The sequence below is a fragment of the Fringilla coelebs genome, assembly GCF_963513975.1.
Source record: "Fringilla coelebs genome assembly, contig: SCAFFOLD_362, whole genome shotgun sequence".
In the NCBI taxonomy this organism is placed as follows: Eukaryota; Metazoa; Chordata; class Aves; order Passeriformes; family Fringillidae; genus Fringilla; species Fringilla coelebs.
The window spans coordinates 175-18,710 of NW_028167260.1; the positions used below are offsets into that span (position 1 = coordinate 175).

At 61.9% G+C, this 18,536-nt stretch overlaps 1 protein-coding gene across 1 annotated transcript; it reads left to right on the forward strand.

The window, feature by feature from the left end:
• Positions 1 to 1,749: 1,749 nt before the first annotated feature.
• LOC311166097 (transcription initiation factor TFIID subunit 6-like) lies at positions 1,750 to 16,147 on the forward strand (the record flags this gene model as incomplete). The annotated part of the gene is given in 8 exon segments (XM_084227574.1): positions 1,750 to 1,851; positions 5,668 to 5,850; positions 9,059 to 9,133; positions 10,075 to 10,200; positions 11,745 to 11,918; positions 13,871 to 14,089; positions 15,599 to 15,838; positions 15,840 to 16,147. Coding segments are annotated over 8 exon segments (1,299 nt in total), but the record flags the coding sequence as incomplete, so codon positions are not given.
• Positions 16,148 to 18,536: the final 2,389 nt, after the last annotated feature.

Sequence of the window (18,536 nt, forward strand, 5' to 3'; positions counted from 1 at the left end):
CCCTGGGAGTCACCCCAAAACCTGCCCTAAACCTGACCCTAAACATGACCCTAAACATGACCCTAAACCCCCAGGAGTCACCCCAAAACCAACCCCAAAACACCCGGGATTCACCCCAAAACCCCCGGGAGTCACCCCAAAATGGGACCCCAAAACCCCCGGGAGTCACCCCAAAATCCCCGGGATTCACCCCAAAACCCCCGGGATTCACCCCAAAACCGACCCCAAAACCCCCGGGAGTCACCCCAAAACCCCTGGGAGTCACCCCAAAACCAGACCCCAAAACCCCCAGGGGTCACTCCAAAATCCCTGGGATTCACCCCAAAACTGGACCTAAACCTGACCCTAAACCGGCCCCAAAACCCCCCGGGATTCACCCCAAAACCTGCCCTAAACCTGACCCTAAGTCCCCGGTATTCACCCCAAAACCTGACACTAAATCCCTGGGATTCACCCCAAAACTGGCCCTAAACCTGACCCTAAATCTCTGGGATTCACCCGTCAACTGGACCCCAAAACCCCCGGGATTCACCCCAAAACCTGACCCTAAATCCCCGGGAGTCACCCCAAAACCCCCGGGATTCACCCCAAAACCTGCCCTAAACCTGACCCCAGAACCCCCGGGATTCACCCCAAAATGGGACCCCAAAATCCCCGGGATTCACCCCAAAACCTGACCTAAACCTGACCCTAAATCCCCGGGATTCACCCCCAAACCTGACCCTAAACCTGACCCTAAATCCCCGGGATTCACCCCAAAACCTGACCCTAAACCTGACCCTAAATCCTGGGAATTCACCCCAAACCTGCCCTGGAACCCCCAGAATGGCCCGCAACTCCCAGGAGCCTCCACAGTGTCCCCACAATGTCCCCAATGTCCCCAAGTGTCCCCTGCCTGTCCCCAGTGTCCCCAAGTGTCCCCAATGTCCCCAATGTCCCCAGTGTCCCCAGTGTCCCCAATGTCCCCAGGTGTCCCCAATGTCCCCAAAATGTCCCCAATGTCCCCAGTGTCCCCAATGTCCCCACTGTCCCCTGCCTGTCCCCAGTGTCCCCCATGTCCCCACAATGTCCCCAGTGTCCCCAATGTCCCCTGCCTGTCCCCAGTGTCCCCAATGTCCCCAGTGTCCCCAATGTCCCCCCAGTGTCCCCAATGTCCCCACAGTGTCCCCAATGTCCCCACGGTGTCCCCAATGTCCCCAATCCCCACAATGTCCCCAGTGTCCCCACAATGTCCCCACTGTCCCCAATGTCCCCAGTGTCCCCACGGTGTCCCCAGTGTCCCCAATGTCCCCAGTGTCCCCAATGTCCCCTGCCTGTCCCCAATGTCCCCAGTGTCCCCACAATGTCCCCATGGTGTCCCCAATATCCCCAATGTCCCCTGCCTGTCCCCCCAGTGTCCCCACAATGTCCCCACAGTGTCCCCAATGTCCCCAATCCCCACAATGTCCCCAAGTGTCCCCAGCTGTCCCCACAGTGTCCCCAATGTCCCCAAGTGTCCCCAATGTCCCCAGTGTCCCCCCAATGTCCCCAGTGTCCCCAATGTCCCCAATGTCCCCAGTGTCCCCAATGTCTCCAAGTGTCCCCAATGTCCCCAGTGTCCCCAAGGTCCCCACTGTCCCCAATGTCCCCAATCCCCACAATGTCCCCAGTGTCCCCTGCCTGTCCCCAGTGTCCCCCCACTGTCCCCAAGTGTCCCCCCAATGTCCCCAAGTGTCCCCAAGTGTCCCCAGTGTCCCCTGCCGTCCCCAGGTGCGGGTGAACGTGGTGCAGAACAACCTGGCGCTGCTCATCTACCTGATGAGGATGGTGAAGGCCCTGATGGACAACCCCACCCTCTACCTGGAGAAATACGTGAGTGACGTCACCTGAGTGTCACCTGAGTGTCACCTGTGTCACCTGTGTCACCTGTGTCACCTCCTGTGTCACCTGTGTCACCTCCTGTCACCTGTGTCCCCTCCTGTCACTGCCCGACACCTCCGTGTGCTCACCTGTCCCTGATGGACAGCCCCACCCTGTACCTGGAGAAATACGTGAGTGACGTCACCTGGGTCACCTGGGTGTCATCTGTGTCACTGGTGTCACCTGTGTCCCCTCCTGTCACCCCTGTCCCCTCCTGTCACTGCCCGACACCTCCCTGTGCTCACCTGTCCCTGATGGACAGCCCCACCCTGTACCTGGAGAAATACCTGAGTGACGTCACCTGTGCCACCTGAGTGTTACCTGGGTGTCACCTGAGTATCACCTGGGTCACCTGGGTCACCTCCTGTCACTGTGTGTCACCTGTGTCCCCTCCTGTCACTGTGTGTCACCTGTGTCACCTGTGTCCCCTCCTGTCACTGCCCGACACCTCCCTGTGCTCACCTGTCCCTGATGGACAGCCCCACCCTGTACCTGGAGAAATACGTGAGTGACGTCACCTGTGTCACCTGAGTGTCACCTGGGTGTCACCTGGGTCACCTCCTGTCACCTGGGTCACCTCCTGTCACTGTGTGCCACCTGTGTCCCCTCCTGTCACTGCCCGACACCTCCCTGTGCTCACCTGTCCCTGATGGACAGCCCCACCCTGTACCTGGAGAAATACCTGAGTGACGGCACCTGAGTGTCACCTGGGTGTCACCTGGGTGTCACCTGTGTCACCTGGGTCACCCCCTGTGTCACCTGTGTCCCCTCCTGTCAGCCCCTGTCCCCTCCTGTCACTGCCCGACACCTCCCTGTGCTCACCTGTCCCTGATGGACAGCCCCACCCTGTACCTGGAGAAATACCTGAGTGACGTCACCTGTGCCACCTGGGTGTCACCTGAGTGTCACCTCTTGTCCCCAATGTCCCAAACCTGTCCCCAGGTGCCCTGAACCTGTCCCCAAGTGTCCCCAAGTGTCCCAAACCTGTCCCCAAGTGCCCCAAACCTGTCCCCAGGTGCCCTGAACCTGTCCCCAAGTGTCCCCAAGTGCCCCAAACCTGTCCCCAGGTGTCCCCAAGTGTCCCCAAGTGTCCCCTGTGTCCCCAGCTGCACGAGCTGATCCCGGCGGTGCTGCCGTGCATCATCAGCCGCCAGCTGTGCCTGCGGCCAGATGTGGCCAGCCCAAAAACTGTCCCCAAATCTGTCCCCAAGTGTCCCAAACTGTCCCCAAACCTGTCCCCAGGTGCCCCAAACCTGTCCCCAAGTGTCCCAAACTGTCCCCAAACCTGTCCCCAGGTGCCCCAAACCTGTCCCCAGGTGTCCCAAACCTGTCCCCAAGTGTCCCAAACTGTCCCAAACCTGTCCCCAAGTGCCCCAAACCTGTCCCCAAGTGCCCCAAGTGTCCCCAAACCTGTCCCCAAGTGCCCCAAACCTGTCCCCAAGTGCCCCAAACCTGTCCCCAAGTGTCCCCAGGTGCCCCAAACCTGTCCCCAAGTGTCCCAAACCTGTCCCCAGGTGCCCCAAACCTGTCCCCAGGTGTCCCAAACCTGTCCCCAAGTGTCCCCAAGTGTCCCAAACCTGTCCCCAGGCGTCCCAAAACTGTCCCCAAGGGTCCCAAACTGGCCCAAACCTGTCCCCAAGTGTCCCCAAGTGTCCCAAACCTGTCCCCAAGTGTCCCAAACCTGTCCCCAAACTGTCCCAGCCCTGTCCCCAAGTGTCCCCAAGTGTCCCCTGTGTCCCCAGCTGCACGAGCTGATCCCGGCGGTGCTGCCGTGCATCGTCAGCCGCCAGCTGTGCCTGCGCCCAGATGTGGCCACCCAAAAACTGTCCCCAAACCTGTCCCCAAGTGTCCCCAGGTGTCCCAAACCTGTCCCCAAGTGCCCCAAACCTGTCCCCAAGTGTCCCCACGTGCCCCAAACCTGTCCCCAGGTGTCCCCAGGTGCCCCAAACCTGTCCCCATGTGTCTCAAACCTGTCCCCAAGTGCCCCAAACCTGTCCCCAAGTGCCCCAAACCTGTCCCCAGGTGCCCTGAACCTGTCCCCAAGTGTCCCCAGGTGCCCCAAACCTGTCCCCAAGTGCCCCAAACCTGTCCCCAGGTGCCCTGAACCTGTCCCCAAGTGTCCCCAGGTGCCCCAAACCTGTCCCCAAGTGTCCCAAACCTGTCCCCAGGTGCCCCAAACCTGTCCCCAGGTGTCCCAAACCTGTCCCCAGGTGCCCCAAACCTGTCCCCAGGTGTCCCAAACCTGTCCCCAAGTGTCCCAAACTGTCCCAAACCTGTCCCCAAGTGCCCCAAACCTGTCCCCAAGTGTCCCCAAGTGCCCCAAACCTGTCCCCAAGTGTCCCCAAGTGCCCCAAACCTGTCCTCAAGTGCCCCAAGTGTCCCCAAGTGCCCCAAACCTGTCCCCAAGTGTCCCAAACCTGTCCCCAAGTGTCCCCAAGTGCCCCAAACCTGTCCCCAAGTGTCCCAAACCTGTCTCCAGGTGTCCCAAACCTGTCCCAGCCCTGTCCCCAAGTGTCCCCAAGTGTCCCCTCTGTCCCCAGCTGCACGAGCTGATCCCGGCGGTGCTGCCGTGCATCGTCAGCCGCCAGCTGTGCCTGCGGCCAGATGTGGCCAGCCAAAAACTGTCCCCAAACCTGTCCCCAAGTGTCCCCAGGTGTCCCAAACCTGTCCCCAAGTGCCCCAACCCTGTCCCCAAGTGTCCCCAAGTGTCCCAAACCTGTCCCCAAGTGTCCCCAGGTGCCCCAAACCTGTCCCCAGGTGCCCTGAACCTGTCCCCAAGTGTCCCCAAGTGTCCCAAACCTGTCTCCAGGTGTCCCAAACCTGTCCCAGCCCTGTCCCCAGGTGTCCCCAAGTGTCCCCTCTGTCCCCAGCTGCACGAGCTGATCCCGGCGGTGCTGCCGTGCATCGTCAGCCGCCAGCTGTGCCTGCGGCCAGATGTGGCCAGCCCAAAAACTGTCCCCAAACTGTCCCCAAGTGTCCCAAACCTGTCCCAAACCTGTCCCCAGGTGTCCCAAACCTGTCCCCAAGTGCCCCAAACCTGTCCCCAAGTGTCCCCAAGTGCCCCAAACCTGTCCCCAAGTGTCCCCAAGTGCCCCAAACCTGTCCCCAGATGCCCCAAACCTGTCCCCAGGTGTCCCAAACCTGTCCCCAAGTGTCCCCAGGTGTCCCAAACCTGTCCCCAAGTGTCCCCAAGTGTCCCCTGTGTCCCCTGTGTCCCCAGCTGCACGAGCTGATCCCGGCGGTGCTGCCGTGCATCGTCAGCCGCCAGCTGTGCCTGCGCCCAGATGTGGCCACCCAAAAACTGTCCCCAAACCTGTCCCCAAGTGTCCCAAACCTGTCCCCAAGTGTCCCCAGGTGTCCCAAACCTGTCCCCAAGTGCCCCAAACCTGTCCCCAGGTGTCCCCAAGTGCCCCAACCCTGTCCCCAAGTGTCCCAAACCTGTCCCCAAGTGTCCCAAACCTGTCCCCAAGTGTCCCCAAGTGCCTCAAACCTGTCCCCAGGTGTCCCCAAGTGCCCCAACCCTGTCCCCAAGTGCCCCAACCCTGTCCCCAAGTGCCCCAAACCTGTCCCCAAGTGTCCCCAAGTGTCCCCTCTGTCCCCAGCTGCACGAGCTGATCCTGGCGGTGATGACGTGCATCGTCAGCCGCCAGCTGTGCCTGCGGCCAGATGTGGCCAGCCAAAACCTGTCCCCAAACCTGTCCCAAACCTGTCCCCAAGTGTCCCAAACTGTCCCAAACCTGTCCCCAACGATGTCCCCTGTGTCCCCAGCTGCACGAGCTGATCCCGGCGGTGATGACGTGCATCGTCAGCCGCCAGCTGTGCCTGCGCCCAGATGTTGACAACCACTGGGCCCTGCGGGACTTCGCCGCCCGCCTGGTGGCCCAGGTGTGCAAGAACTTCAGCACCACCACCAACAACATCCAGTCCCGCATCACCAAAACCTTCACCAAGGTGGGGTTTGGGGGATTTATGGGATTTATGGGATTTTGGGGATTTATGGGGTCAGGGATGGGATTTGGGGTCAGGGATGGGATTTGGGGTGCGAGAGCTTCAGCACCACCAACATCCAGTGCTGTGTCACCAAAACCTTCACCAAGGTGAGATTTGGGGTCAGGAACGGGGAGTTGGGGTCAGAAATGGGATTTATGGGATTTTGGGGGATTTATGGGGTCAGGGATGGGATTTGTGGGGTCAGGAATGGGATTTGGGGTGTGGGGTGAGGATGGGCCCAGGTGTGCAAGAACTTCAGCACCACCACCAACAACATCCAGTCCCGCATCACCAAAACCTTCACCAAGGTGGGGTTTGGGGGATTTATGGGATTTATGGGATTTATGGGGTCAGGGATGGGATTTGGGGTCAGGAACGGGGATTTGGGGTGTGGGATCAGGATGGGCCCAGGTGTGCAAGAACTTCAGCACCACCACCAACAACATCCAGTCCCGCATCACCAAAACCTTCACCAAGGTGGGGTTTGGGGGATTTATGGGATTTATGGGGTCAGGGGTGGGATTTATGGGATTTATGGGATTTGTGGGGTCAGGGATGGGATTTGGGGTCAGGAATGGGGATTTGGGGTGCGAGAACTTCAGCACCACCAACATCCAGTGCTGTGTCACCAAAACCTTCACCAGGGTGGGGTTTGGGGTCAGGAACGGGGATTTGGGGTCAGGAACGGGGATTTGGGGTCAGGAACGGGGATTTTGGGGATTTATGGGATTTTGGGGATTTGTGGGGTCAGGGATGGGATTTGGGGTGTGGGATCGGGATGGGCCCAGGTGTGCAAGAACTTCAGCACCACCACCAACAACATCCAGTCCCGCATCACCAAAACCTTCACCAAGGTGGGGATTGGGGGATTTATGGGATTTATGGGGTCAGGGATGGGATTTGTGGGGTCAGAAATGGGATTTATGGGATTTTGGGGATTTGTGGGGTCAGGGATGGGATTTGGGGTCAGGAATGGGGATTTGGGGTGCGAGAACTTCAGCACCACCAACATCCAGTGCTGTGTCACCAAAACCTTCACCAGGGTGGGGTTTGGGGTCAGGAACGGGATTTGGGGTCAGGATTTGGGGTTTGGGGTTTGGGGTCAGGGTTTGGGGTGATCTTTGGGGTCAGGGTTTGGGGCCAGGATTTAGGGTCAGGGTTGGGGTTTGGGGTCAGGGTTTGGGGTTAGGGTCAGTTATTTGGGGTCAGGGTTTGGGGTTTGGGGTGATCTCTGGGGTTTGGGGTGATCTCTGGGGTCAGGGTTTGGGGTTTGGGGTGATCTCTGGGGTCAGGGTTTGGGGTCAGGGTTTGTGGTTTGGGGTGATCTGTGGGGTCAGGGTTTGGGGTTAGGGTTTGGGGTCAGGGTCAGTTATTTGGGGTCAGGGTTTGGGGTTTGGGGTGATCTTTGGGGTCAGGGTTTGGGGTCAGGGTTTGGGGTCAGGGTCAGGGTTGGGGGTCAGGGTTTGGGGTCAGGGTCAGTTATTTGGGGTCAGGGTTTGGGGTTTGGGGTGATCTTTGGGGTCAGGGTTTGGGGTCAGGGTTTGGGGTCAGGGTCAGGGTTGGGGGTCAGGGTTTGGGGTCAGGGTCAGTTATTTGGGGTCAGGGTTTGGGGTTTGGGGTGATCTGTGGGGTCAGGTTTTGGGGTTTGGGGTGATCTCTGGGGTCAGTTATTTGGGGTCAGGGTTTGGGGTCGGGGTTTGGGGTCAGGGTTTGGGGTGATCTGTGGGGTCCGGATTTGGGGTCGGTATTTGGGGTGATCTGTGGGGTCAGGGTTTGGGGTGATCTCTGGGGTCAGTTATTTGGGGTGATCTGTGGGGTTTGGTATTTGGGGTGATCTGTGGGGTCAGGGTTTGGGGTCGGTATTTGGGGTGATCTTTGGGGTCAGGGTCAGGTATTTGGGGTCAGGGTTTGGGGTCAGGGTCGGGGTTTGGGGTTGGGGTTTGGGGTGATCTCTGGGGTCAGGGTTTGGGGTCAGGGTCGGGGTTTGGGGTGAGTTAATTGGGGTTTGGGGTGATCTCTGGGGTCAGGGTTTGGGGTTTGGGGTGATCTGTGGGGTCAGAGGTGGGTATTTGGTGTGATCTCTGGGGTCAGGGTCAGAATTTGGGGTCAGGGTTTGGGGTTTGGGGTGATCTCTGGGGTCAGTTATTTGGGGTGATCTGTGGGGTCAGGGTTTGGGGTGATCTGTGGGGTCAGGGTTTGGGGTGATCTGTGGGGTTTGGTATTTGGGGTGATCTGTGGGGTCAGGGTTTGGGGTCGGTATTTGGGGTGATCTTTGGGGTCAGGGTCAGTTATTTGGGGTCAGGTTTTGGGGTTTGGGGTGATCTCTGGGGTCAGGGTCAGGATTTGGGGTCAGGGTTTGGGGTTTGGGGTGATCTGTGGGGTCAGGGTCAGTTATTTGGGGTCAGGGTTTGGGGTGATCTTTGGGGTCAGGGTCAGTTATTTGGGGTCAGGGTTTGGGGTGATCTGTGGGGTCAGGATTTGGGGTGATCTGTGGGGTTGGTATTTGGGGTGATCTGTGGGGTCAGAGGTGGGTATTTGGTGTGATCTCTGGGGTCAGGGTCAGGATTTGGGGTCAGGGTTTGGGGTTTGGGGTGATCTGTGGGGTCAGGATTTGGGGTGATCTGTGGGGTTGGTATTTGGGGTGATCTGTGGGGTCGGTATTTGGGGTGATCTGTGGGGTCAGGGTTTGGGGTTTGGGGTGATCTGTGGGGTCAGGGTTTGGGGTTTGGGGTGATCTGTGGGGTCAGGGTTTGGGGTGATCTCTCAGGTCAGGGTTTGGGGTGATCTGTGGGGTCAGGGTTTGGGGTGATCTCTGGGGTCAGGGTTTGGGGTGATCTCTGGGGTCAGGTATTTGGGGTTTGGGGTGATCTTTGGGGTCAGGGTTTGGGGTCGGTATTTGGGGTGATCTTTGGGGTTAGGGTCAGGTATTTGGGGTCAGGGTTTGGGGTGATCTCTGGGGTCAGGGTTTGGGGTCAGGGTCAGTTATTTGGGGTCAGGTTTTGGGGTTTGGGGTGATCTCTGGGGTCAGGGTCAGGATTTGGGGTCAGGGTTTGGGGTTTGGGGTGATCTTTGGGGTCAGGGTTTGGGGTGATCTGTGGGGTGATCTGTGGGGTTTGGGGTGATCTGTGGGGTCGGTATTTGGGGTGATCTCTTTGGGGTGTCCCCGCAGAGCTGGGTGGATGACAAGACGCCCTGGACCACGCGCTACGGCTCCATCGCGGGGCTGGCCGAGCTGGGCCACGACGTGAGTGACACTGGGGACACCTTGGGGACATTGGGGACAGATGGGGACACCTGGGGACACCTGGGGGATATTTTGGGGACACCTAGGCACATCTGGGACACCTGGGGACACTTCCTGTGACACCTTGGGGTCGCCTTGGGGACACTTGGGGGACACCTGGGACACCTTGGGGCACCTCCTGGCATCCCGTGTGACACCTCTGTCACCTGTGTTATGTCCCCAATGTCCCCAATCCCCCCAATGTCCCCAATCCCCCCAATGTCCCCAATGTCCCCAGTGTCCCCAATGTCCCCAATGTCCCCAATGTCCCCAATCCCCCCAATCCCCCACTGTCCCCTGGCTGTCCCCTGGCTGTCCCCAATGTCCCCCATGTCCCCAACTCCCCCAATGTCCCCAATGATGTCCCCAATGTCCCCAATGTCCCCACTGTCCCCTGGCTGTCCCCACTGTCCCCCTCTGTCCCCAATGTCCCCAATGTCCCCAATGTCCCCAATGTCCCCAACTCCCCCAATGTCCCCAATGATGTCCCCACTGTCCCCACTGTCCCCTGGCTGTCCCCACTGTCCCCAATGTCCCCAATATCCCCACTGTCCCCCTCTGTCCCCAATGTCCCCAATGTCCCCAATCCCCCCAATGTCCCCAATCCCCCCAGTGTCCCCAACTCCCCCAGTGTCCCCACTGTCCCCACTGTCCACTGGCTGTCCCCAGTGTCCCCAGTGTCCCCAGTGTCCCCACTGTCCCCTGGCTGTCCCCAGTGTCCCCAATCCCCCCAAGGGCCCCAATGTCCCCCCAGTGTCCCCAACCCCCCCAGTGTCCCCAATCCCCCCAGTGTCCCCAATCCCCCCACTGTCCCCAATCCACCCACTGTCCCCAATCCACCCACTGTCCCCACTGTCCCCAGTGTCCCCACTGTCCCCTGAGTGTCCCCTGGCTGTCCCCAGGTGATCAAGACCCTGATCCTGCCGCGGCTGCCGGCCGAGGGCGAGCGCGTGCGGAACATTCTGGAAGGGCCGGTGGTGAGCACCATCGACCGCATCGGGGCCGACCACGTGCAGAGCCTGCTGCTGGTGAGACCTGGGGACACTGGGGACATTGGGGACACCCTGGGGACACCCTGGGGACATTGGGGACACCTTGGGGACATTGGGGACATTGGGGACATTGGGGACACGGGGTGAGCACCATCGACCGCATCGGGGCCGACCACGTGCAGAGCCTGCTGCTGGTGAGACCTGGGGACACTGGGGACATTGGGGACACCCTGGGGACACCCTGGGGACATTGGGGACACCTTGGGGACATTGGGGACATTGGGGACATTGGGGACACGGGGTGAGCACCATCGACCGCATCGGGGCCGACCACGTGCAGAGCCTGCTGCTGGTGAGACCTGGGGACACTGGGGACATTGGGGACACCCTGGGGACACCCTGGGGACACCCTGGGGACACCCTGGGGACACTGGGGACATTGGGGACACCCTGGGGACATTGGGGACACCCTGGGGACATTGGGGACATTGGGAACACCCTGGGGACATTGGAGGGATTGGGGACATTTTGGGGACATTGGGGGGATTGGGGACGTTGGGAGGATTGGGGACACCTTGGGGACACCCTGGGGACATTGGGGACACATAGGAACAAGCTGTGTGCCCAATCCCCCTAATGTCCCCAAAGTCCCCAATGATGTCCCTGATGTCACTCTGCTGTCCCCAATGATGTCCCCTTGTCCCCACAGAAGCACTGTGCCCCCGTGCTGGCCATGCTGATGGTGTCACTCTGATGTCCCCAGTGTCACTCTGCTGTCCCCAATGCTGTCCCCTTGTCCCCACAGAAGCACTGTGCCCCCGTGCTGGCCATGCTGATGGTGTCACTCTGATGTCCCTCTGCTGTCCCCAATGTCCCCAATGTCACTCTGCTGTCCCCACAGAAGCACTGTGCCCCCGTGCTGGCCATGCTGATGATATCACTCTGATGTCCCCAATGTCACTCTGCTGTCCCCACAGAAGCACTATGCCCCTGTGCTGGCCGTGCTGATGATGTCACTCTGCTGTCCCCAATGATGTCCCTCTGCTGTCCCCTTGCTGTCCCCACAGAAGCACTGTGCCCCCGTGCTGGCCATGCTGATGGTGTCCCTGATGTCACTCTGCTGTCCCCAATGTCACTCTGCTGTCCCCACAGAAGCACTGTGCCCCTGTGCTGGCCATGCTGATGGTGTCCCCGATGTCACTCTGATGTCCCCAATGTCACTCTGCTGTCCCCACAGAAGCACTGTGCCCCTGTGCTGGCCATGCTGATGGTGTCCCTGATGTCACTCTGATGTCCCCAATGTCCCCTTGTCCCCACAGAAGCACTGTGCCCCCGTGCTGGCCATGCTGATGGTGTCACTCTGATGTCACTCTGATGTCCCCAATGTCCCCTTGTCCCCACAGAAGCACTGTGCCCCCGTGCTGGCCATGCTGATGGTGTCACTCTGATGTCACTCTGCTGTCCCCAATGATGTCCCCTTGTCCCTACAGAAGCACTGTGCCCCCGTGCTGGCCATGCTGATGGTGTCACTCTGATGTCACTCTGATGTCCCCAATGATGTCCCCTTGTTGTCCCCACAGAAGCACTGTGCCCCCGTGCTGGCCAAGGCGCGCCCGCCCCCCGACAGCCCCGAGTGCTACCGCGGCGATTTCGGGTACCTGGGGGGGCTGCTCTGCTCCCACGTGGTCAAGGCCAGGGCCCAGGCGGCCCTGCAGGCCCAGCAGGTCAACAGGACCACGCTGACCATCACCCAGGTGACATTGGGGACATTGGGGACAATGGGGACATTGGGGGGAGTGGGGGGATTGGGGACATTGGGGGGTTTGAACTGAATGGGGCAATGGGGACAATGGGGACACGGGGGGCACGGGTGGCCCTGCAGGCCCAGCAGGTCAACAGGACCACGCTGACCATCACCCAGGTGACATTGGGGACATTGGGGACAATGGGGGGAGTGGGGAGATTGAGGGGATTGAACTGCATGGGGACATTGGGGACACTGGGGGTTTGGGGACAGTGGGGACAGGGGGGGCCCAGGTGGCCCTGCAGGCCCAGCAGGTCAACAGGACCACGCTGACCATCACCCAGGTGACACTTGGGGACATTGGGGGACATTGGGGGGAGTGGGGGGATTGGGGACATTGGGGGGTTTGAACTGAATGGGAGACTGGGGACAATGGGGACACAAGGGGCACGGGTGGCCCTGCAGGCCCAGCAGGTGACCAGGACCACACTGACCATCACCCAGGTGACACTGGGGACACTTGGGGACAATGGGGGGAGTGGGGACAATGGGGGGAATTGAACTGCATGGGGACAGCGGGGGATTGGGGACAATGGGGACACGGGGGGCACAGGTGGCCCTGCAGGCCCAGCAGGTCAACAGGACCACGCTGACCATCACCCAGGTGACATTGGGGACATTGGGGGGAGTGGGGGGATTGGGGGTGTTCGGGGGTTTGGGGGCAGTGGGGACAGCGGGGACACGGGTGGCACGGGTGGCCCTGCAGGCCCAGCGGGTGACCAGGACCACGCTGACCATCACCCAGGTGACACTTGGGGACACTTGGGGACATTGGGGGGAGTGGGGACACTGGGGGGATTGAGGGGATTGGGGACACTGCGGGGTTTGAACTGAATAGAGACTGGGGACAATGGGGACACGGGGGGCACGGGCGGCCCTGCAGGCCCAGCGGGTGACCAGGACCACGCTGACCATCACCCAGGTGACACTTGGGGACATTGGGGACACTTGGGGGGAGTGGGGACAATGGGGGAATTGAACTGCATGGGGACAGTGGGGGATTGGGGACAGTGGGGACACGGGGGGCACAGGTGGCCCTGCAGGCCCAGCAGGTGACCAGGACCACGCTGACCATCACCCAGGTGACACTGGGGGACATGTCACCAGTGTCCCCTCTAACGCTGTCCCTGTGTCCCCAATGTCCCCAGTGTCACTAACGCTGTCCCTTGTCCCCACAGCCGTGCCCAACGCTGTCCCTGTGTCCCCAATCCCCCAGTCCCCACAATGTCCCCAATCCCCTGTGTCCCCAATGTCCCTGTGTCCCTTGTCCCCAATGTCCCTAACCGTGTCCCTTGTCCCGAATCCCCCATGTCTCCAATGTCCCTGTGTCCCTTGTCCCTGATGTCCCTAACTGTGTCCCCAATGTCCCCAATCCCCCTGATGTCCCCAATGTCCCCACTGTCCCCAATGTCCCCCTAACGCTGTCCCTTGTCCCCACAGCCGTGCCCGACGCTGACGCTGTCCCTGTGTCCCCAGTGTCCCCCCTGTCCCCAGTGTCCCCAATGTCCCCAATGTCCCCAATGTCCCTAACACTGTCCCTTGTCCCCACTGTCCCCACTGTCCCCCTGTGTCCCTTGTCCCCACAGCCGCGCCCGACGCTGACGCTGTCCCTGTGTCCCCAATGTCCCCAATCCCCCAATGTCCCCAATGTCCTCAATGTCCCCAATGTCCCCAATCCCCCCGATGTCCCCACTGTCCCCAATGTCCCCAATCCCCCCGATGTCCCCACTGTCCCCAATGTCCCTAACGCTGTCCCTAACTGTGTCCCTTGTCCCCACAGCCGCGCCCGACGCTGACGCTGTCCCTGTATCCCCAATGTCCCCACTGTCCCCAATCCCCCCAATGTCCCCAATGTCCCCAATGTCCCCACTGTCCCCCTAACGCTGTCCCTTGTCCCCACAGCCGCGCCCGACGCTGACGCTGTCCCAGGCCCCGCAGGCGCCGGGGGCCCCCCCGCGCCCCCCCAGCATCATCAAGGTCCCCAGTGCCATCGCCCTGCCCGTCCCTGTCCCCGTCCCTGTCCCCACGCTGGCCCCCGGCCGCCCCGGGACCCCCACCCAGCCCTCGCCGCCCCCCCCCAAGTTCATCGTCATGTCCTCGGCCAGCAGCGCCAGCCAGCAGGTACGGGGACAGCGGGGGGACAGCGGGGGGACAGTGAGGGGACAGTGGGGACAGTGGGGGGACAGCGGGGGGACAGCGGGGGACAGCGGGGACAATGGGGACAGTGGGGACAGTGGGGACAGTGGGGGGACAGTGGGGACAGTGGGGGGACAATGGGGACAGCGGGGACACTGCGGGGACAGTGGGGACAGTGGGGACAGTGGGGACAGTGGGGACAGCGGGGGGACAGTGGGGACAGTGGGGACATTGGGGACACTGGGGGGACACTGGGGGACAGTGGGGGGGATTGGGGACATTGGGGGGACACTGGGGGGACAGCGGGGGGACAGCGGGGACAGCGGGGGGATTGGTGACAGCGGGGGGATTGGGGACAGCGGGGACACTGGGGGGACAGTGGGGACACTGAGGGGATTGGGGACATTGGGAGGATTGGGGACACTGAGGGGATTGGGACACTGGGGACACTGGGGACATTGGGGACACTGGGGGGACAGCAGGGACACTGGGGTGACAGCGGGGACAGTGGGGGGACAGTGGGGGGACAGAGGGGACAGCGGGGACAGCGGGGGGACAGTGGGGGGACAGCGGGGGGACACTGGGGGGACAGCGGAGGGACACTGGGGACACTGGGGACAGCGGGGGGACACTGGGGGACAGTGGGGACATTGGGGGGACACTGGGGACAGCAGGGACACTGCGGGGACAGTGGGGGGACAGCGGGGGGACAGTGGGGGGACACTGGGGGGGATTGGAGACATGGGTGGGACAGCGGGGACACTGGGGACACTGCGGGACAGTGGGGGGACAGTGGGGACAGCGGGGACAGTGGGGACATGGGGGAGACACTGGGGACAGCGGGGGGACAGCAGGGACACTGGGGGGGATTGGGGGACAGCGGGGGGACACTGAGGACAGTGGGGGGATTGGGGACAGTGAGGGGACAGTGGGGGGATTGGAGATAGTGGGAGGATTGGGGACACTGAGGGGATTGGGACACTGGGGACAGCGGGGGGACAGTGGGGACAGCGGGGACACTGAGGGGATTGGGACACTGGGAACACTGGAGACAGCGGGGACACTGGGGGGGACGCTGGGGACATTGGGGGATTGGGGGATTGGGGACATTGGGGGGATTGGGGACACTGGGGACACTGAGGGGCCAGTGGGGACACTGGGGGGACACTGGCGACACTGAGGGACTGGGGACTTTGAGGGGACATTGGGGGATTGGGGACATTGGGGGTTTTAGGTGGACTGGGGACATTGAGAACACTGAGGTGACATTGGGGACATTGGGGACTGGTGACATTGAGGGGACATTGGGGACATTAAGGGAATGGTGACATTGAGGGGACATTGGGGGAAGGACACAGGGAGGGACACAGAGGGTGACACGGGACAACGGGCAGGGGACATCGGGGACAGCGGTGGCACATGGTGGGCGGCAGGGAAGGTGACACTGGGGACACGGTGGGGGGGACATGGAGGTGACCCCGCGGTGTCCCCCAGGTGATCACGCTGAGCACGTCCCCCGCCCCCACGGCCACCTCTCCTGTCACCACCACCGTCCCCAGCGTGCAGCCGCTGGTCAAACTGGTGTCCCCCGCCGTCCCCAGCAGTGCCACCAGCAGTGCCACCAGCAGTGCCACCAGCGTCACCGGCACGGTGCAGAAGTACATCGTGGTGTCCCTGCCCCCCGCCGCGGGTGACGCCAAGGGTGGCACTGCCACCACCGCCACCCCCCCCGCCCGCCCCCGCCCCCCAGCTGTCCCCAAGTGCCACCGGCGGCTCCCCGGTGGCCTCTGCCGCTGTCACCGCCCCCAAGGTGGCCGAGGCTGGGGACAGTCCCCAGGGCGCCACCGCTGTCCCCTACAAGGCCAACGGGACCCCCGGGGCGGGGGGGACGCAGGAGCCGCCGGCCGGGCAGTGACAGACAGACAGTGTCACCAAGGGCACCCAGGGGACACCAAGGGGACACCAAGGGTCCTCAGTGTCCCCAAGGGTCCCCAAGGGGCACCCAAGGGTCCCCAGTGTCCCCAAGGGTCCCCAAGGGGCACCCAAGGGACACCGAGGGGCACCCAAGGGACACCCAAGGGACACCCAAGGGACACCCAAGGTCCCCAAGGGTCCTCAGTGTCCCCAAGGGGCACCAGAGTGTCCCCAAGGGTCCCCAAGGGACACCCAAGGGACACCCAAGGGACACCCAAGGGGCGCCCAAGGGACACCCAAGGGACACCAAGGGGCACCCAAGGGACACCCAAGGGGCACCAAAGGGACACCAAGGGACACCCAAGGGGCACCCAAGGGACACCCAAGGGGCACCCAAGGGACACCAAGGGACACCCAAGGGACACCAAGGGACACCCAAGGGGCACCCAAGGGACACCAAGGGGCACCCAAGGGGTCCCAGTGTCACCAGAGTGTCCCCAAGGGGCACCCAAGGGACACCCAAGGGACACCCAAGGGACACCAAGGGACACCCAAGGGGTCCCAGTGTCACCAAAGGGTCCCCAAGGGGTCCAAATGTCCCCAGAGGGTCCCCAGTGTCCCCAAGGGGTCCAAATGTCCCCAGAGGGTCCCCAGTGTCCCCAGAGGGGTCCAAATGTCCCCAGAGGGTCCCCAGTGTCCCCAGAGGGGTCCAAATGTCACCAGAGGGTCCCCAGTGTCCCCAGAGGGTCCCCAGTGTCCCCAGAGGGGTCCCAGTGTCACCAGGGGGTCCAAATGTCACCAGAGGGTCCCCAAAGGGTCCCCAGTGTCCCCAGAGGGTCCCAGTGTCCCCAGAGGGGTCCCAGTGTCACCAAAGGGTCCCAGTGTCCCCAGAGGGTCCCCAGTGTCCCCAAAGTGTCCCCAGAGGGTTCCCAAAGTGTCCCCAGATGGTCCTCGAAGTGTCCCCAGAGGGTTCCCAGTGTCCCCAGAGTGTCCCCAAGGTGTCACCGGATCCCCTCTGCGGGTACACTGGGTGGCCTGGGTGTCCCCAAAGAGTCCCCAAAGTGTCCCTGGGTCCCTCTGGGGAGGACAGGGGGCTCTGGGTGTCCCCAGAGTGTCCCCAAAGTGTCCCCAAAGTGTCCCAGGGTCCCTCTGGGGAGGACAGGGGGCTCTGGGTGTCCCCAAAGTGTCCCTGGGTCCCTCTGGGGAGGACAGGGGGCTCTGGGTGTCCCCAGAGTGTCCCCAAAGTGTCCCCAAAATGTCCCCAAAGTGTCCCCATGGCCCCTCTGGGGAGGACAGGGGGCTCTGGGTGTCCCCAAAGTGTCCCCAGAGTGTCCCCAAAGTGTCCCCAAAGTGTCCCTGCGGTGTCCCCTGGGGCTGTGTGGAACTCAATAAACTCCCAGTTCATCCCAGTTCATCCCAGTGTCCCTCCCAGTGTCCCCAAAATGTCCCCAGAAGGTCCCGGGGAGGGGGGAGGGGCAGCCAATGGGAGGGGGGGGGCGGTGGCAGTGACGTCACTGGGGTGATAAGGACAGCCACACCCCCGGGGGGGGCGGTGGCGGTGACGTCACTGGGGTGACATGGCCAGGGCCACACCCCCAGGGGCGGTGGTGGTGACGTCACTGGGGTGACAGGGATGGCCACACCCACGGAGGGCGGGGTGGTGACGTCACTGGGGGCAGGGCCACACCCCCAGGGGGCGGTGGTGACGTCACTGAGGGGACAGGGATGGCCACACCCCCAGGGGGCGGTGGTGGTGACATCACTGAGGGGACAGGGATGGCCACACCCCCCTCCAGTGTCCCCTGGGTCGTTCCCCCCGCACGGGGACACCGTGCCCAGTGCCACCAGTATAAACCAGTACGGACCAGTGCCACCAATATGGACCAGTATAAACCAGTATGGACCAGTACAGCCCAGTGCCACCAATATGGACCAGTATAAACCAGTATGGACCAGTACAGACCAGTGCCACCAATATGGACCAGTATAAACCAGTATGGACCAGTACAGCCCAGTGCCACCAGTACGGACCAGTATGGATCAGTACGGACCAGTACAGACCAGTACGGACCAGTATGGACCAGTACGGACCAGTATGGACCAGTACGGACCAGTACGGACCAGTATGGACCAGTACGGACCAGTACGGACCAGTGTGGGCCAGTGCGACCAGTACGGACCAGTATGGACCAGTACGGACCAGTACGGACCGGTGCCACCAGTACGGACCAGTACGGACCAGTAAGGACCAGTACGAACCAGTACGGACCAGTATGGACCAGTACGGACCAGTATGGACCAGTACGGACCAGTACGGACCAGTACGGACCAGTACGGACCAGTGCCACCAGTACGGACCAGTGCCACCAGTACGGACCAGTACAGACCAGTATGGACCAGTATGGACCAGTACGGACCAGTACGGACCAGTGCCACCAGTACAGACCAGTACGGACCAGTACGGACCAGTATGGACCAGTATGGACCAGTATGGACCAGTACGGACCAGTGCCACCAG